General features: G+C 31.9%; 2 protein-coding genes across 2 annotated transcripts; one reads left to right on the top strand and one right to left on the bottom strand.

Annotated features, from left to right (window-relative positions):
- Nucleotides 1-418: 418 nt before the first annotated feature.
- Nucleotides 419-4,634, bottom strand: LOC123909590. Its single transcript, XM_045960456.1, has 3 exons — nucleotides 3,934-4,634; nucleotides 1,145-1,221; nucleotides 419-898 (listed from the first exon to the last, which is right to left on the bottom strand). The coding sequence occupies exons 1-2, from the start codon at nucleotides 4,485-4,487 to the stop codon at nucleotides 1,164-1,166; spliced, it is 612 nt and encodes a 203-aa protein (XP_045816412.1). The 5' UTR covers nucleotides 4,488-4,634; the 3' UTR covers nucleotides 419-898; nucleotides 1,145-1,163.
- Nucleotides 4,635-12,096: 7,462 nt separating this feature from the next.
- LOC123909454 lies at nucleotides 12,097-15,479 on the top strand. The gene is made up of 6 exons (XM_045960297.1): nucleotides 12,097-13,109; nucleotides 13,525-13,687; nucleotides 13,818-13,994; nucleotides 14,099-14,182; nucleotides 14,296-14,377; nucleotides 14,530-15,479. The coding sequence occupies exons 1-6, from the start codon at nucleotides 12,823-12,825 to the stop codon at nucleotides 14,964-14,966; spliced, it is 1,230 nt and encodes a 409-aa protein (XP_045816253.1). The 5' UTR covers nucleotides 12,097-12,822; the 3' UTR covers nucleotides 14,967-15,479.
- The last annotated feature ends 4,450 nt before the right edge of the window (nucleotides 15,480-19,929 follow it).

The following is a 19,929-nucleotide window of genomic DNA, read 5'->3' as shown; positions in this document are numbered from 1 at the left end:
ATCGGACAAAATTTAACATGGCATGTTTCAAATAACTTTTATTCATAGCATATCATTATTAAGACTTTAATAGATCATTTGTTTGATAAATTAACTATATAATTTTTAGTTTAACAATTTAATCTATAATTTAAAGATAAATAAATTAATAAAGATCAAATAGTTAAGTTATTAAACTAATGATATTTTAAGGTCTTATCAATAACATTTTATAAATTTTTTGAAGCATGCAATGTGAACTTATATAAAACGAAGGACCTAAAAAAGTAAAATTAAAAACTAAAATACAAATCCAATTAAATCCCTTCATGCAACATGGAAGGTTATTAGTTCATGCATGCAGGGGCTGATATTGGCAAATATTTGTTCACTTGCTTTCATGTTAGGTACTGAATTTGGCAATTGATAGGAACCCAAATTTAGAAAGATAAAGTTACTGCTTTATTGATTAAAAAAATGATGTATTACAGAATGAAACCTATTTCTCTCTGCCCAAACCATAAGGTTTCTAACTGCAAGATACTGAATGCTCTCTCCCCTAGTAACAAATGACAACATAAAAACAACAACTGCAAATATATTGAGGAAATAATGTTTCAAGTTATGAAAAATGGAAGAGACATATACAAAGGCTAGTTTTATGACACTGCAATTGCATGTTTATAACTCTAAACAAAGCTTCAGAAGTGCCACCATAATATAGTACCGATGTGAAGCCTGCGTCACCGCTTACTGCAACCAACTTAAATTTTCAGGTAAAATGACCTGTGAAGACTTGAATCATTGTCTTGTTCTCTTGACTTTTGTTAGACTTTGTTCTTGTCCGTATGGTATTTTACTAAGCAGCTGCTTTTATTAAAATGACAGATGTGTTTTCCTTTCTTGATGTAAGTAACCCCTGGAAAAAGGGAAGCAGCAAGGTGTTATGGTATATATATTTCTAGAAGATAAAAACAAAGACAGAAAAGTATTTGAAGACGTGAAATGAAAGGAAGAAGATCAATCGAACTAGACTATCTTGTAGTCTAGTTAAATCAATCTCCTACCGTTCCTTACTCGTCAAATACTTCCTAGCAATACAGCTTGATTGAAGCATCATATGGAGAGTCAGTTGCCGCAAGCAGCTCAAAGTAAATACACTTGCCTCTTTTGGGGATGAGGTATTAGATCACCTTTGGTTTCTTTACAGGCTTCTCTCCTTCTATGTTGACTACATTATCCCTGAACATGGAAGCACAAGAAATATAAACATTCTTTGTACTGCATAATGATGTGTACTTGAAGTATGCCACATCCAAGGAAATGTTATCAGTTTCATGCAATGACCGTAAAATAGAAGTTTATCAATTGGTTTATTGCAACTTATTTTAAAGGTGAGAGTAAGCATACTTGCTTCACAGCTTGAAAAACAGTGTGGTTCAGCATTATACATATTTATCATCATATCATACGTATGAACATTGTAGTTTTTTAATTGTTACTTTTGCAGAAACAAAATTCAATAATATCTCTGAGAGACTGATATTAATTCTACAATCTGTATTGCCAAAGCAGTTCCCTAACAAAACTGTTGAAATATGATGCACATTTCTAGATATTTCTAGAATACATTAGTAGTTTATAGAATAACTTAGCATTGATGCACGTGCTAAAATTTTCTAGAACTAGAACACTTTAGAAGTTGATCATAGAATAGTTCAATACCATATATGTATTAGGAAAATGTCATGAAAATTCTAGAATGTTGATATACCACTCATACCTATAAATAGGTAAACTGTGTACAATTGTATTCAAGCCTTTGAGATGCAATGACAATAACAATAAGGCTTCACCATGCTACTACTACTCTCCTACTACTAATGTGTTACCTCTTGTTCCATGTTACTAAATACTTCAATATTAGCTTTCACACTACTTGCTACTATCCTTCAACTATCAACCAAAGTCTTCTACAATATCAAACTAATTTCTAAACTATCACTACTACATCAACTACTAACAAAAACAAAGCACGAATCAACATCAGCTGGCAGAAATCTAGCTTGCTTTCAAATTACATCAAAACAACATAATGAAATCGAATGAAAATTTCCCAAAAAGCTTTAGGGGAAATGAGAGGGAGGTGTAGAATGGTAATATTAAAACAAGCTGACCACCAATAACAGACTCGCATATGTATAACGGTATTAGAGTAAGCATATTGAGTTAACTTTTGAAGGATGTTGAAATTTCTTGCTAAACTGTAAATAAGTGTGTTAAAAAAACATATGCAAAAAGTATAAAGAGAATAAGATTTGCTGGAACTTAATGAAATAAGGATGATAATAATATTATGGATGATGATCAATTGCCTCATAATGGTTGCATGCGGATAATGAGTCATTAAGATGTGTAAGAGGGGCTAGTAAGAAAGATATACAATGGCTAGTAGAGAAAGAGTCGAGATGCGTGTGAAAGTATCATCACTTTGAAATTATTATGAACAGTTTAGACTTTAGAGTATAAAGGAAAACGAAAACTGGGCTGCACGGAGGGCTTTATCTTCAAAATACAGTGAGAAACTTGTACATAACACAATAACAGAGCCTCTTAATTAGAAGTAAAATCAATCATCACAAATCTCCGATAATCTAAGATATCGCATTCCTTTTTGTTGTTTTACTTCTGACAGAAGTATATAGTTAAAAGAATATATCACCGTACTTATCTTAAATAATGCAAGAAAGAGGACAATATACAAGTGATAGTTAACATATCCCCAACTCAACCCCGCCAAAAGATTAGGACTGTACGTCTTAGTAAAAGGAAATTGAAGACCAAATAGCACCGCAAACACATTAACCTCAACCCATAGTCCATTTATCGTTAAATGTATTCTTTCTTGTATTTTCTTCTGCTACTAAGTAGCAAAAGGAGGATGAAAGCTGGTATAAAAGCTTAACATGGCCGTCCTAAGAAAATCACTTTTACTTTATTAGTAACATGATCCTTATAATAAACATTTTATTCAACACCAAACGCCTCAATTAATATACATAAATCTATTGAAACATGCCCCATGAGGTTTGGTTACCATCCGTTAGATGTAATAAATATAAACAATTGACATATGCCAGCACACAAGCTTAATCATCACATAAAATTAAACTTGACATTTCTTTTATGGAAACCAAAGTAAAGTAATCATAACTAACATGATATGTTATTAGACTTCAATAACTTGCAAAAGTTGCATTTTAGCAAAGAAGGTGCTATAAAGCAATTTTTTTTATGAATATGAACAAGGGAAAGGAATCTGGTATGAATCTATAATGAAAATAACTGTCATTTTCCAGTAACAGTTAAGTTATCCTTATGAATGTTATATAAGATTAGAAATGAGATCGGAAAATTCGATAGTTGTATCCAAAACAAGCCTAAAAATAAATGTTATATAGCCTTAGCCCTTATAAGTAATATAGTGAGATTCCACTCTAATGAAACTGATCATAATAAACGGCAACAAAACTAAAGATTTTCCCATATTGAACTATAACAGTTTCAAATCTATTGTTCACCAAAATGTTATGATCAAGTCAAACTTCATGAGATAATGAAACAAATCAACAATGATAAATGATAAATTAACAGTTAAAAGAACGTTAATATTAATCATTATAAACTCCCACCAACACAATTCTTGAATAGGAAAGGAATCAATCTACCAAAACCAACATAAAATATAAAACCAACTCAAATTTCCCAACATGCAATAACGATTAAAACAACACACTACATTCCATAACAGCAAAACCCATTATAGAAACACCAAAATTGAACTCAATAGCATATATATGGTATAATCATATGATGAGTATCAAACTATAAATCACCAACACAGACACTAAATAACAAAAAAAAGTTAGTTTGAAACACAATAAAGAGTCTTACTTGGAGGAGCCAATTCCATGAATATCAAGCTCATGAGTCATTTTACTCTTCTTCTTAGCGAAAAACTTGTTCTTTTGTTTCCTCTCTCTAACTTTCCAAACACTATTCTTTCTGAAAACGAATTTATCAACCTTCCAAACTGAACAACTCGTGTCAATAACCGTAACCTCACTTTTCGTGAAACCCTTCAAATCTTCCTCACCGTCTTCACCTTCCTCGCCTCGATTTTCTACCTCCACCGGCGCAACGCCGCCGGTGATGGTGGTGGAAGAGGCGAGGAAGATTTTAGGGTTTGTTTGTTTCCTGGGGCGTTTTTTTGTGGTTAGAGTGACGGCGGCGCTAGGATTGAAGAGTTGAGCGAGGACGGTGGTTAACGGTGGGTCATCGGTTATGGTTGGACGGTGGCGAATAGGGCGGGGTTGAGGAGAATGGGAAGTGAGTTTGAGGAGGAAGGAGTCGAGGTCTAGGTCGTCGCCGGTTGGGATGCCTTTATTGAACCGGAGACGGTCGAGCCAATTTGAACCGGAATTGTTGGACCGGTCTGGACAGATCATTATTATGGAAAAATGGACGGTGTGTGGACGGAAAGAAGGGAGAAGGAATTGAAAATTTTGAAGGATGGTAGAAAAAGGATGCGTCGGTGGTGCCACGTGGATGAGACGGAGAAGTGGTGGGTGTTTCTGAAATTCAAACACACTGTATATTTACACCAAACGGGGGAATGTTGACTTTACATACCCCACTCAAGGATGTTGACTTGACACCAAAAATTCAAACATAAATTTGGTGTATTTTTATTTATTTTTCATCATTGAATCGTTTAATCTTATTTGGAGTTAGTTTATGGTCCCTTTCAACTGTGGTCCTTCTACCAAGTTTAGCATCAACTAGTAATAGGCACGTGCTATCGCACGGTCGTATGGAACTCGACGGACATTTAAGATTTTTGAAGTTAAGATTTGTGAATAGAAAATTATAGCGATTACAATTTAGGTGTAAATAAAAATTATAGCAGTTATCTTTTAATCTCATTTAAAATATGTATGAAAGGTTTTTTTTTTAATGAAAGTATGTATGAAAGACTTTTATGTTGAACAGATCTGCATGTCCATGCGTGAAACTTGATTCTTGACATAATTCTTTTTTTCCGGTATATAGTTATGGTATTGACATGATTGATTTTTCCAATATATAGTTATGGTATTTGTCCATACTAATCCTTGAAATTTTTATCGGTGATAATTTGTCTCGTATACGATAGTTAAAATTTATCCTGTGTAAAATAGTTTTTTTGAAATTTTTATTAGTTATAACTTGTCTTACATATGATTTTTATTTTGAAATTTTTATCAGTGATAGTTTATCCCGTATTTAATAGTTAAAATTTATGTCAGTTATAACTTATCATGTGTAAAATAGGTTTTTTGAAAATTTTATTAGTTAGAACTTGTTCACATATGATAATTATTTTGAAATTTTTATCAGTAATAGTTTATCCCGTATATGATAGTTAAAATTTATGCCAGTTATAACTTATCCCATGCAAAAATAAGTTTTTTTTAGATTTTTATTAGTTATAACTTAACCCAATACGATAGTTAAGATGTATATCAGTACTGCAAGGCACCTAATGTGGGCTTAGGCAAGGTGATCCGCTATCCCCTTTTCCATTTTTACTGGCTGCTGAGGGACTGAATGTGCTTAAGGAGGCGATGATAGCGAATAATTTGTTTACGGGATACAGTATTGGTGAGCAGGGACCGATGACGGTTTCACACCTTCAGTTTGCAGATGACACTCTTTTGTTGGGGGTTAAAAGTTGGGCTAATGTTAGGACTTTGCGAGCTGTCCTTGTGCTTTTTGAGACTATGTCAGGCTTGAAAGTTAACTTTAATAAAAGCATGTTGGTTGGGGTTAATATTCCTGATTCCTGGTTAGGCGAAGCTGCGTCTGCTCTGTGTTGTAGAGTGGGAAAGATTCCTTTCCTTTATCTGGGTCTTCAGATTGAGGGTGATCCGAGACGTTTGAGTTTTTGGGAACCGATGTTGTTTCGTATAAAGAATAGATTATCTGGGTGGAAGAGTCGTTTGTTGTCTTTTGGTGGTCGTCTGGTTCTGCTAAAGTCTGTCTTGACCTCTCTACCTGTCTACACTCTTTCCTTCTTCAAAGCTCCCTCAGGTACTATTTCCTCTATTGAATCTATTTTTATTAAATTCTTTTGGGGGGGTTGTGAGGATTCTAGGAAAATTTCCTGGGTTGATTGGAAATCTATTTGCTTAAGTAAGGAGAGTGGAGGTTTGGGGGTTAGGCGGTTAAGGGAGTTTAACCAGTCTCTTTTAGGTAAATGGTGTTAGAGGATGTTAGTGGACAGAGCGGGGTTGTGGTTTAGAGTGTTGGCAGCTCGTTATGGGATTGAGGGAGGTAGACTTCGAGATGGAGGCAGGAGAGGGTCGTCATGGTGGAGGGAGATATCGCGTATTAGGGATGGAGGGAGTGAGACAGGGGGCAGGTGGTTTCAGGAGCAGGTGGTGAAGAGGGTGGGGGACGGGTCAGACACTTTTTTCTGGACCGATCCCTGGGTGGATGAGATTCCTTTGTGTCAGCGGTTTGGGCGCCTGTTTGAGTTTGCTGAGACCAAACTGCGTACGGTGGCAGAGATGTTTGCTTTAGGGTGGGGTGAGGGAGGCGAGGCGTGGGTGTGGCGGCGGCAGCTGAGGGCATGGGAGGAGGAGATGCTGAGGGAGTGTCAGTCTTTACTTCTTAACATTTTATTGCAGGCTCATTCTATTGATAGGTGGCAGTGGCGTCCTGATCCGGACACGGGTTACTCTGTTAGAGGAGCATATCAGCTTCTCACCTCACATATTTCGGTTACTATGGATGACGCGGATAACCTCATTTGGCATCCTCAGGTTCCTTTGAAGGTTTCCATCTTCGCTTGGCGTTTATTGCGTGACAGGTTGCCCACGAAAGTAAACCTGGTTACTCGAGGTGTTTTATCTTTTACAGCTCACTCATGCATTTTTGGATGTGGAGAGGCCGAGTCAGCCCATCACTTATTCATCTCTTGCAGTACTGTTGGTTCTCTTTGGGATTTAGTGCGTTCGTGGATTGGTATTCCTTTGGTGGGTTTTACTACTCTGCGTGACCATTTTGTTCAGTTTGTATCTTCAGCAGGTGGCTCTCGCGCGCGTCGTTCATTTTTACAGCTCATTTGGCTTGCTTGCGTTTGGGTTGTATGGACGGAGCGAAACCATCGATTGTTCACAGGATCAGCAGATACACCCCATATTTTGCTGGACAACATCAAGCTTTTCTCTTTTATGTGGTTGAAGACGACGAGTGTTACGTTATCTTATAACTACCATAGCTGGTGGTCTAGTCCTATGATTTGTTTGGGCTTTGTATGATTTGTTTATGATTATGTTTCTATGACTCTTTGTAAACTTTTGTAGTCTATCTTGGCACGTCTTGTGCTGGGAAGGCTGATGTGGTAATATATCTCATTTTAGCTTTTTTTTAAAAAAAAAGATGTATATCAGTAATTGATTTTATTCATCAAAGGTTACAAAGTATTTATAAGCAAATTCTGCTTTTTTAGATTCATTTGAATATCAATGCATCTAAACTTACTTAAGGTCAAATACATTGGTTTTACAATGAATCTAAAAAGTAGAATTTGCTTATAATTAAGACCGGAGGGAGTACAATTCCAATAATTTATTGACGTCGAAATCTTGCTGAAAGATTATGGTGTACTCTCTTGTTAACCGTGAGTACTTGACAAAATTGAATTTTCATAGTAAAATTTATTTTATATATTTCTTTTTTTACCATTATTTTATAGAGTTGAGTGAATTTTTTAATATTTTTACTAAAGTGGAGTGACTTGTATATGTTTATAGGTCTAACAAAGAAATACTTTATATTTGAATAGTTTTACTTCTTTTCTTTTCTTTTTATTTTTGACAAATTGAATAGTTTTACTTAAAAAGCTTTATTTAATCTTATAAAAAAAAACCTTATTTAAGACGTATTTTAAAGTTTCATTTGATTTTATTTTCTTCTATTGAACTTGAACACATATTTGCTAACACAACGTGACATGATATACCACAAATAGGAATGACAACGAGCTGAACTAACTCAAAAATAGTTTGAGACTCGATTTGATAATTAACTCGTTGAACTTGGTTCACGAATCAAATGAGTCGAACTTGAGTTGAAAATTAATCTCGTTAAATAAACGAGTCAAGTCAAATTTAAGCAAGTTCGACTCGATTCGACTCATTTTCAGCCCTAAACACCAACATCCAATATATTTGAAAGAGCAACTCCAAATCCAAATATATATAGTTCTCACTTCTCAACTAAGCATCGAGGTATAATTCGTCACTTTTTAATTAAATTTCTTACATTATTAAATGCAGTATTTTTATATTAGGATACCTTATTAGGATACCTTGATGAAGTCTTCCATGTTAGAATTGACCTAATAATAATAATATTAATTCTATATGGCTGCGGTGTTTGTTAGCATACTGACTTGGTAGTTGGTTGGTACTTGGTACATCTTTGATCACACATATTAACAATGATGTGTAACAAGGTGGGTGTCTAAATATAATATTTTATTTTTTTGTCCCTTTTCTTAATATGAAATATGCAAAGCATAGTGTAAACTGACCGGAGTCATATTCTTTAATCCTTCAATTTGCTGCTCTAATCATGTACTATGTGTTTAAGCAACATTTCAAAGCCGTGTAGATGACTTTTCACTCGGAAGGCTAAGGTGTGTACTTAGTTTAATATTGTACTACTACTACTTTTTCATGTGAATATAGAATATTATATATTTTTTTATCTAGCATAAGCTAAACGTACATTGACTTAATTAAACAATTTTTTTAATAATATTTATATTCACTCCTCTTAACAAACTATGCAACAGACATTTATAAATAAACAATGGAAAAAATTAATATAATTAAATATTTTTTAGATAATATATGTTTTTTGTACAAATGAAAATGACTTTTACATTTCAATATTTTCAAAACTTTCTTAGGATATATATACCTTCTCTTTTTGACAGCAAAACATTTTATTATGTGAAAATTAAATACTTCTTTGACAGAAAACACATTTCAATATTTTAAAAGATAAATTAAATACTTATAAATTAAATGTTAATTCAATTTCCGTCTTAAATAGAAATTCAAGCAATTATCAACAAAAAAATAGAAATTCAAGCAACACAAAGTTTTAATATTTTTTATTTATTTTTAAGTCATTTTTTCTATAAGAAGAAGAAAGTTTTAAGAATTTTAGATTATTATTATATGAAAACATTAACTTGATTAATTTTATTGCTTCATATCTTGCGTTAGGATGTTTTAATTCAATTCGTTTGCTTCTTCAAAAAAAATAATTTATTGCTTATATAAAATATGTTACCCTGACGAAAAAAAATATTGCCTCATATTTAGAAAGCATAATATAGACTTTTGACTCTATAATTTGTTGGGCCATTGAAAGGGAGCATGCATCATTAGATTAAATCTACATATTGGATATTGAGCAATTATACAAGTGATATTTATTCAAAATAGACATTCGTTTATAGTTAATCTCACTTATAAAGTATTAAACCTAAATTCTTTTAATCAATGTGAAACTTAACTTACACCGATATATCTCAATATATTTCCTCAGGTGCGAGTCTCTTTGCGTCACAATCTATCATCATTTATTGCTCATCCAACCGGACTCTAATACTACTGTTGGGTTGTGAAAGGGAGCTCCACTTGGTTGAATCGACACATTGCGCATTAAACAACCATACATGTAATTTTGACACCACACTTTCACCAAAAAATTTAAAACATAAACATTAGGTTTATGAGTCTTCTCATTCATGAAATATTCAATCTTAACTATTCCAACCAATATGAAACTTAACTCACACTTAATAGATCTCATGCTAATAATACATACTAATACTAGTAATAATCTAAATGCTAACAACTTGTCTACCCACTTAAATTCTAAGGATTAAGGGCACCCACGTACGGTTGACTAGAGGAGATTAAGGGTGGGTTTGAAAATCCTAATCCTAATCCTAATTTTCTAATAGTAATTGGAAACTCACTTTGAACTTGGAGGTTCGACCACTAGAGGTTGGGCTAGCATTTTTCTTTAACGACGAAAATTAGTTTGTTACTAAGCCACTAGGTTTGGTCTAGTAGTAAGGAATTTGGATAGTATGCTATAGGTCCTGAGTTCGATTCCCAACTCATTGTAAATAAAATAAAAATAAAAAATTAGTTTGTTACTAGTTTTTTATGATGGGGTGGGATTATTAAAATACAATTTTCTATTATACACCATGATGTTGGTTATATTAAAAATACAATTTTCTATTATACACCATGTATAAACAACAAAATAAAATTATAAAGAATTAGTAGAATGTTGCACATGAGTATTAGAACAATTTTGGCTTAATTACACATTTGATCTCCCTATTTTATAAGATTCACAATTTTGGTCTTCGTATTTTAAAATCAAACATTTTTGCTTCCCTATTTTGATATTTTTTTTCACCATTAGTCCATGACCCATTTTTTAACCATCTTGCAGGAAAAGAGATTATTTGTTTCTAATTAAGGTTGAAAAGAGTAGATCAGATGCATTAATCATTTCATGAAGCAAAAATTAAATTTTTTCTTATAGCGTATACTACTCATTTCCGTCTTAAAATGAGTGGCCAAGTTTGACCATATGCACTATTTATGTATTTTGTTTTGACCATATTTTTCTAATATATTATTTGATTTGTTTTGATGAATATATTTTTAAAATATAAACTTTTATAATTTTTACTAGTCAATTGTGTCACGCATTATTGGGCGAGGAATTTTTTTTTTCTAGATAGTCTAATGGCTATAAATTAGACTTTTTAAAGTGGATAATATGCTAAGGGCCCGTTTGGTGCACAGGATAAGAGACATGATAGGATAACTGTATCATATCTTGCCTCAATCCAGTGTTTGGTGATACAGAAGGATATGATAAGTTAATCATGAAGCTTATCCTATCCTGTCTCTCTAGTTATAATTCTTATCCTAAATTTGAGCTGGGTTACCAGCAGGATAGGATAAGGAAAAAAAAATACTGATTTATTTTATAAAATATATTTTAAAATACATAAAATAAAATTAATAAAATATAAATAATAAAATAATTAATTTTTAAATATATATGTGATTTTCTCACATGGGTAATTTTGTAATTTATATATTCTAAAAAAATCAAAATTTTACTAAAATTACAATATTTTAAAGTAAAATGATTATTAAAAAATTGACAAATAGGGATATTAATTTAAATTTTATAAAAAATTAAATATAATTCTTTTGCAATAGTAGTTTTATTATTTATGTATGAGATATATCATATATTTATTTGGCTTATCTAACATGTATATATTATTGAGTTATTTATTTGATCATGATTCATATAAAAAATTAAACTTGATTATTTTCCCTTGATTTTTATTTGAAATTATATAAAGTTATTTGATTACTTATTTATATTTTTTATTTATAAATTTCAAAGTATTACAAAATAATTTTTAAAAAATAACAATTGTTTTACAAGAGTAATTTTGTCATTTAAATATGTTATATATATCTTATTATATTATTATGAGCAAATATGTATTAAAAACAAAATATAATAGTTATCATGTTTGTTATCCTGTGTGCACCAAACACAGGATATGATAACTGAGTATAACTATTATCCTGCTGTTATCATATCCTATCCTTATCCTGTTTTATATCTTATCCTGTCACTATGCTATCCTGCGCACCAAACGGGTCCTAAAGATCTCTGGTTTCATCCTCAACTCCAATGTAAAAAAAAAGAAGTGGATAAGTGAAATAAGGTAGATAAGTAAGATGTTCGAGGTTCAAGTCTCGACACCTGCGTATAAAATATGATGTCCATTACCAATTGAGTTATTCTATCGGGTCAACAAAAGTATCATTAAATGGAGAGAATAACAAGGTGGATTAAATGATTAGTTGCGCGTGAAACACAAAAAATTGAAGAAAAACCACTTGTTACAACGTGGAAAACAAGGCCTAGCAAAAGCTCAATGACTTATGAGTATGTTGTTGTATAAATAAAGTACCACTCCCACTCGTTTTGGCTCAAAATCATCAATCACTCACTCACAATATAAACTCACTTTCTTTCACTTCCATTTTCCTTACCTAAGACCAAAGCCAACAATCAAACATTGACAAAATTTAGTAGACTTCAAAATTCCAAATTCAAACCTCATTTTCAATTCCAACTTAATTTCACACGCTTCTCATTCTCCCACATCACTTATTTCCCACCGCTCTTTTTATTTACCTTCTCATTCCTCCAAAACATATTCCAAACTCATTTTTTATTCTATCATATCATCAATTCTCCAACACAAACACAACATCTACCAAAAACCAAACCTTATTGGTTCATTCTTGTTCTGTCCCTATTTCTTGTTCTTCTTCTTCTCAAACCCAAACCCAAAAAACCCTTCTTCTTTTTTTTTTCAACCCTTCATGTCTTAATCAATCCACCTTCATAACACCCCATAACTTTTTGTCTTTCTCTTCCTCTTATTTTTCGCCAAATTTGTCATCTTTTCAATTTTCCCCCAATTTTTCTTCACCTCAATTATTCTCCAAGCTCCTTCCTCCACAAACCCTTTTTAACTTTTTCTTCTTAGTTTCTCCCGAACGCAAAAAAAAAAAAGAACGGATTTTGAGGGTGCCCTTTAGTTTATTTTACCCCTTTAAAGGGTTTTCAAGAATTTTATTTGTTCTTGTTTTTATGATGGAAAACCCTACAATTTTGGGTTTTGTGTTTTTGAGTCCTATGTGGTTAGTGTTTTTCTTAGGTGTTATTGTTGGTTGGTTATGGAAACCTAAATGGACTAGTTCAATTTTTAACTCTTTTGATTTTGCTTCACCATCTTTGGGTTCTCCCTTGAAATTCTATTCTTCTATTACAATGCAAACTCCAAACCCTGATTCTTTGTTGATTAATAAAGAGGTGAATAAAAAGGTTTCTTCTTCATCATCATCATCAACAACAACAAAATTTAATAGTTCCACAAGGTATTTTAACATTAATTAGACAAATAATTATATGTATTTAGAGTTTATGTTTTTATGTTGTTAATTAAGGAATTAGGGATATGATTATTGATTTGTTAATTGCTGCTACCTTTTGGAATTAGTTAATTTATTAAATCAAAGTTAAATTAATCCATAAATTGGTCTATGGTGAATTGGTGGTGCTTTCTAGTTTGTTTGTTTCCATTTGAACTACCAATAAAATTTAGAATGGAAGATAAATGGATAAAACTAATTTGGTTATGATGTCATCCAAGTTTAGATAAGTTTTAATATTTTAGTTGAATTAATGGTTTCATTGGTTTTTAGTTTGTACACTGTTATGCAATTATCTACCAATGAAAGTGTGATTTGAAATTTTTTCTTGGACTTATTTTTGACTGTTTAAACCTTGCAGTTCTCCGAAATCTGGTGAAGATACTTCTGATGGTGTTACAATGGATGATTTACATCATCTATACAAGCTTGTTGAGGAGAAAGATGGAGGTCTCCCTTGGATACAGATGATGGATAAATCTACTCCGACTATGAGTTACCAGGCGTGGCGCAGAGAACCAAAGGTATCGGATCGTATATATTTTGTTTTTGTTTCTGATCGATTTAATTCCTTAAATTAGTTTCTTAAGACTATTTGTAACTTTTGGTTTATTCTAATTACTGATTTTTGTCTTGTTAATTTTGATTCAATAGGATGGCCCTCCACAATATCGTAGCAGTACTATTTTTGAGGATGCAACCCCTGAGATAGTGAGGGATTTATTCTGGGATGATCAATTCCGACCTAAATGGGATGATATGCTTATGAACTCGACAACCTTAGAAGAGTGTCCTACTACTGGAACCATGAAAGTGCAATGGATACGAAAGGTGTGTTAACTCTTAACTTGATTTATTTATTTTTAGTATCGTATTCTTTGCTGGCATGGTATCTGTTTTTATGTGCTTATGGTTGCTATTTATCTGTGTTACAGTTCCCCTTCTTCTGTAAAGACAGAGAATATATTATCGGGCGAAGAATATGGGAATGCGGGAGGTCATACTATTGTGTCACAAAGGTACTTGAAGTTCACTTTTTTCTTCTTGAATATTTGTAGACACTCATCGAGGATAGTTAAGTTTTGTACTGTATAGTTAGTGTTGTTCTTACAAGTTTTTTTCTTCCTTTTAGGGGGTAGATTGTCCTTCAGTCCCAAGACAAGACAAACCTCGACGTGTTGATGTGTATTACTCTAGCTGGTGCATTCGAGCAGGTTTGTTTCGATAACTTATTAAGGTGTAATTTGTGAAATAGATCAACTATTGTTAGTTGTCTACCTCACAATTTGAACCAGTCATTCATTCATCTTTAGACTTGTTATGGGCTTATGGCTGATCAATGATCATTTGCCGTTTTTCTTGACAGTTGAATCTAAGAGAGATAATGGTCAACTGACTGCATGTGAAGTTTTACTCTTCCATCATGAAGAAATGGGAATTCCATGGGAAATTGCGAAGCTTGGAGTACGAAAAGGTATGTGGGGGATGGTACAGAAGATTGAGCCTGGTTTGCGTGCTTATCAAGAAGCTAAAGCTTCTGGTGCTCCACTCTCTCGTTCCGCTTTCATGGCCGGTGTCAACACAAAAATAAGTCCTGAATACTTGCAATCCATCGGATCCTCTAATGATTTATCAGAAACCGAAAGTGCGATCACTTCTGACAAACCAAAGGGCATGAACGTACCAAAGATGCTAGTCATTGGTGGTGCTGTTGCTCTTGCTTGTAGTCTTGATAAGGGATTGTTGACCAAGTATGTTCTTTTTGGTGTTGCTAGAAAATTTGCTAATATGGCTAAAAGATAGTAGAGCTAAAAGTGGATCCAATCTCTTGAAGGGATTTAGATTTGTCGTGGTCACAAATTCCCGCCTCCACGAAGTCAGCATATCAATGACCGTTGGCCCTAGATCATCGGACGTTGCAAAAGGGAGCATATTTTGGTTTTTTGAAGAGCTTGAGATTTCGAACGTCTGATCTTGATCCAATGACAACAAATGTGCTAACTCAATGAATGCGCTAGATTTGTGACTGCATACAATCCTAACCCCTCTTGAAGCCAGTTTTAGATGATCCACATTATTAAAAATTTGGAGCTCTTTTTTTGGTAAATGATCTATAATTAAAAAAGTCAAATCTAGGGGAATGAGAAAGTTTCAGCATGTTGATTTGGGAGATGAGATAGTTGATGATTTTTTTTTTTAACTTAAATTTTTCTTAGGGCATGAGTTGGTCAAAAGTAGACCACAGAATATATAAACTCTCTATGGTTGTACAAAACTCCGTCCGTAGCAATAAAGTTAAATCTATTTTTATTATTACTTCACCTTATGTATGTATTATAATCATTCATATGGTAAAGTTGGCTCAATACATGTATAATATGCTATAATTGCAATAATCAATAAATTTTACTACTTTGTTCCATTTACTGATTTTGATCCGTTTGAATTGAATTGTTTTTGAACTTATGCAAAACAAATTATGTAAAATAATTTTATGTATCAATTTTTGTTAATAAAAACTTATAAATTAACATAAACTATTTTTCACAAGCTCAAAAATATGTCAAATCACTGACCCTTTATCTTGCAATAAGTAGGAATCTAAATTCTCAAAATGAGAAAACTGTTGTTAGACTTAGATTGTTTAAATGTGGAAACAATGATGGGTTTTGTCATCTATTTTAACATGTAACTATATTTAGGATACATAGTTTGGGATTGTGTTCACGTATTAGACGTGACATTCACGTTACGTGTGTTAACATGAGTTAGTTCTTTCTTGAGTAAAGAATTGTGTTACCATAAAATGGCTTAACACAAAGTTGGCACATAATACTTAAATTAGTGGTGAGTTTGGTGTAATCACAAGGATAATTGGAGTCTAAGATGTTAACATTTTTCATCGTTTTCAATTCAATATCTCTAGAGGATTCATGTGAATGTTTAGCATATCTACCTTAGAGTAAAGATAAACTTGCTACTTTATCAGCCACACACTCTAGTCTTGTATAAGATAGATGATGGTGCAATTAATAGGGACACCTTGCACGTGACTACCCTAGTTGATTCCATTCATCAATTATGTGGTAATGAAGAACTCCAATTGAGTGATGGAATTTGGAACTAACTCAAGCCAATCAAATCATGTCTTGACAAGAATGGGGACATCAATATCAATTTTCTTCTTTTTCATTTCTTCTGTGATACATACTCCTATGATATTTTGGAGTAGAGTGGAGTATAAAACATTTGAGATTGTTAAATATGAAGAATCATAGTAGTTGAATTGCATATCACATTTTAATCTAAAACTTTAAAACGTGTACGAATCATCACAATTATATGACATTAACGACTCGTTTGGTGCGCAAGATATGATAGAGATAGAATATGATAAGAAGTTAAATAAGTATAGGATATGATAGTGACATGATAGCCACTATCCTATCATCTGTTTGGTACAGATAGGATAAGAAAACGGATAACATTATTTTATTTTTATATTTGTATTTAGTCCACACTTGATATTGATATAGTAAAATATATATTTAAATAATAAAATTATCTTACAAAACAAATGCATTTTTGTTTGTGTTCGATTTAACGTAGAATTCTTACTCACATGTTAAGACCTAGCTATTATATAAATAATTTTTTGTTTGTGTTCGATTTAGCTCTATACATTTACTTTCTTTATGCACAAAAATGAATTTTTTTTATTTTCTTTTTAAAAGACAAATATAAAGATTATTTGTATTATACTCGAAGTTGAAGATTAATTAAACCCTCAACATCTTTATCATTCCACTTTTAATTTCTGGTTTTAATCACCAAAACAACCTTATATCTCCATTAAAAAGTGGATAATGTATTATTGATTGAATTATTACAAACTAGTTAAATTAAACGATGTACTTTACTTGGAATTCGTATAATAACATATGATTGTTTTAGTACAAATGGTACGTACTCCTAGCTTCGTAGTATGTACACCATGCGTTGTGAAGTGAAGGGGACAAAAATATGAAATGTGAATCCAAAACAGTAACACATGCTATAAAACTAACTAACTACATTAACTAACTACATGTGTGTGTGTTTGTTTGTTTTCTCGGCCAACACAACAACACCACCACAAGTTCACACTATGTTTGGATGCCAAAGAGATAGAAAAGAGAAAAATAGTGAAGAGAGAAATAAGAGAGAAGAGACGTAGAAGAGAAATTGGATAGAAATTTTATATGGAGTAGAGAGAAATTAATAAAATTGAAAAAATAACAAATTTACCATTTTCTACAAGAAAATAAATTAGTTGAATTTAGGGTATTGTTGTAAAATTGTTTATTTCACTTCTTGTCACACAAATATCTCCTAATATGGAGAGATTTATTTTTGGCAGTTATTAACCATTATATTTCTCTCTTTCCTTATTTTTCTCCTCATCCAAACCATAGAAATAACTAATTTCTTTGTCATCTCTGTCTTTCTTATTTTTCTCTTTTGTGAATCTACCTAAACAAACACAGTTTCAGTGATCACTCGTCCAAACTGAAGCTATATAGTAGTTTATAGATTCTGAAAAATTGTAGTCTAATGGTCTTTGGAATGTGAAAATTGGAAACACACATTTATTTATTTATTTATTTATTTATTTAATCTTTATAGCTGATTCAGTCTATATATAGAATATGATGTGAGTAAATTGAAGAAAATAAACGAGGTTATGTATAATGTATTGGAAGAAAATACAACAGAATCAGTAATTAACAAATATTTTAACATATTTATTCATTCATCATTCATTTGCACAAGTTAGCATTTAGCAACACACAAATTAATTAACCATTCTCTATTGCTCTTTTACATTTAATTCATCACAAATGTTTCAAAACAATGCAAACCATCAAATTGTGGTGCTAATTTTGTCTTTTGAAGGATCTTCCCTTGCTCTTTCACTTGTGGTATCATTGTTTTGTTGAATATCATAAACCCTTTTTTCATTTCCTACATATGAATCATGTTGAAATTCAGGTGCATATATCTACAATACTTTCTCTCCGATATTAAATATACGCAAAAGTCAAGTCAAAACATATTTGGTCTAAATACAGTTTGACGTTTGTGTATATTCAAGACGAGCACGAGTACATTACGAGCAATACATAGAACTATTTAATACCTTAGCATGGTTTGTGCCTATGAAATAAAATCCAGCAGCAGCAGCAGCAAGAGAAGGCACAGCTACATAAATACTTCCCATAGCCATATTTGTTCTCCTTGAAAGCTGAATTAACATTTAGCCATTTTAGTTACATTGCATATATCATGATTATATGGCAAGGGTGGACAAAGAATATGCCTTGGCAATGAAAAGAAGCAAACCCAAAAAATAAAGATTTATAAAGAGATGACATGGCTAAATTAAATTGCCAGTAAAATTGCATTGTCTTGAACTTTGTAAAAGGGAAACTTGTAATGATAGGAATGTAGGAATTAATGTCAAAGAAAACCTTTATTCTATGTTACTTCTGTACCAAGCTACTATGTTTCCCAAGCTTTAAGAAATCATATTATCACTTGTTACTACTTCATATATATATATATAGTATGAATTTAGGGGATTTGGAGTGATGGAACTATGTCACACAGTTATTTGTTATAACTATCTTATCGAGAATTAGCGTTCAAAATTGTTTATAGTTAAATTTTTCTTGGTTAAATGTTGCTAGAGATTCACCTCTCGAGATGAATAAGTGGAGAATCTCGAATTCGAACTTTAGTTCCTACATATATAATATGATATTTCTATCGACTGAAATATATTCATAGAAACTATAGTTAATTTTATTTGTATGTAATTTAAACCTCTTATTTCACAAATCAACTTTTGTGATTCGAAACAATGTGAAACTCAGTTCTTTTCTTACATCATCTATCATCTCCTTGGTTAAAATTGGTATGAATTTGTACACTAATATTTAGGAATTTAAACTATGCACTTTTTTAAGACACTAGCTCTTGTCAAGTCTAAACCAAATATTGTTTTTGTTTTTACACATCTATTTTAAGTTCTACAAAATTGCATGATAGAAATATAAAATTAACAAATTGTATAAAAATGATGTGTGTCTACAAATGATGAGATTGAAATTCAAGATGGGGTACATCATTGGCCGGAGATGCTATTAATGGTATGCGTTAGATAGTCACATCAAATTGACAATGGAAAAATGAGTAGAGGACACTGCACTCACACATGTTTCATATGTGAATTTAACTTGGAAGTATGGTCGGTTTTAAATTTAAGAGTTTAATTTTTGTTATGCGGATGAAAAATTAACCTCCTCATTTAGTACTGAAAATCTAGTTACAAAAAACTATATGAAATTTTATCCTTATTTTTTAAAAAAAAAATAATCAACGTACACTTTAGATCAAAATTTACAACATTATGATGCAGTACGGAAGCGAGAAAGATTAACAAGCGACAAACCTGTTAGATAAAGTTCTGAAATCCACCAGATTTCCGAAATCCACCAGAAAAGTAATTAATTTGGAATCCACCAAACTTGAGAGAAATATCTATATTTTATTGAATGAAAAAACTTGCATTCAATGCTACAATAGTTTAGCTTAAATAGTAGAGAAAAATAAAAATAACAAATTTCCTAAACAATACTGATAAAAGAAAATAATAAAATAGAAATATAACAAATCTACCTAAAAGATGTAAAATAAAATCTAACTAAAATGAATACTAAAGAAA

The sequence above is a fragment of the Trifolium pratense genome, linkage group LG2 (genome assembly GCF_020283565.1).
Source record: "Trifolium pratense cultivar HEN17-A07 linkage group LG2, ARS_RC_1.1, whole genome shotgun sequence".
NCBI lineage: Eukaryota > Viridiplantae > Streptophyta > Magnoliopsida > Fabales > Fabaceae > Trifolium > Trifolium pratense.
The sequence above is the reverse complement of the archived record's forward strand: the minus strand, read 5'-3'. Positions and strand labels throughout refer to the sequence as shown.

What these genes read in the sequence shown, in the direction of transcription:
- LOC123909590 (XM_045960456.1), bottom strand. Translation starts at nt 4,487, where the DNA reads ATGATCTGTCCAGACCGGTCCAACAATTCCGGTTCAAATTGGCTCGAC. An exon ending in CATGGAATTGGCTCCTCCAA is followed by an intron (nt 1,222 to 3,933) that starts GTAAGACTCTTT and finishes TTCCATGTTCAG; the next exon opens with GGATAATGTAGTCAACATAG.
- LOC123909454 (XM_045960297.1), top strand. Translation starts at nt 12,823, where the DNA reads ATGATGGAAAACCCTACAATTTTGGGTTTTGTGTTTTTGAGTCCTATG. An exon ending in CGTGGCGCAGAGAACCAAAG is followed by an intron (nt 13,688 to 13,817) that starts GTATCGGATCGT and finishes TTGATTCAATAG; the next exon opens with GATGGCCCTCCACAATATCG. An exon ending in AAGTGCAATGGATACGAAAG is followed by an intron (nt 13,995 to 14,098) that starts GTGTGTTAACTC and finishes TCTGTGTTACAG; the next exon opens with TTCCCCTTCTTCTGTAAAGA.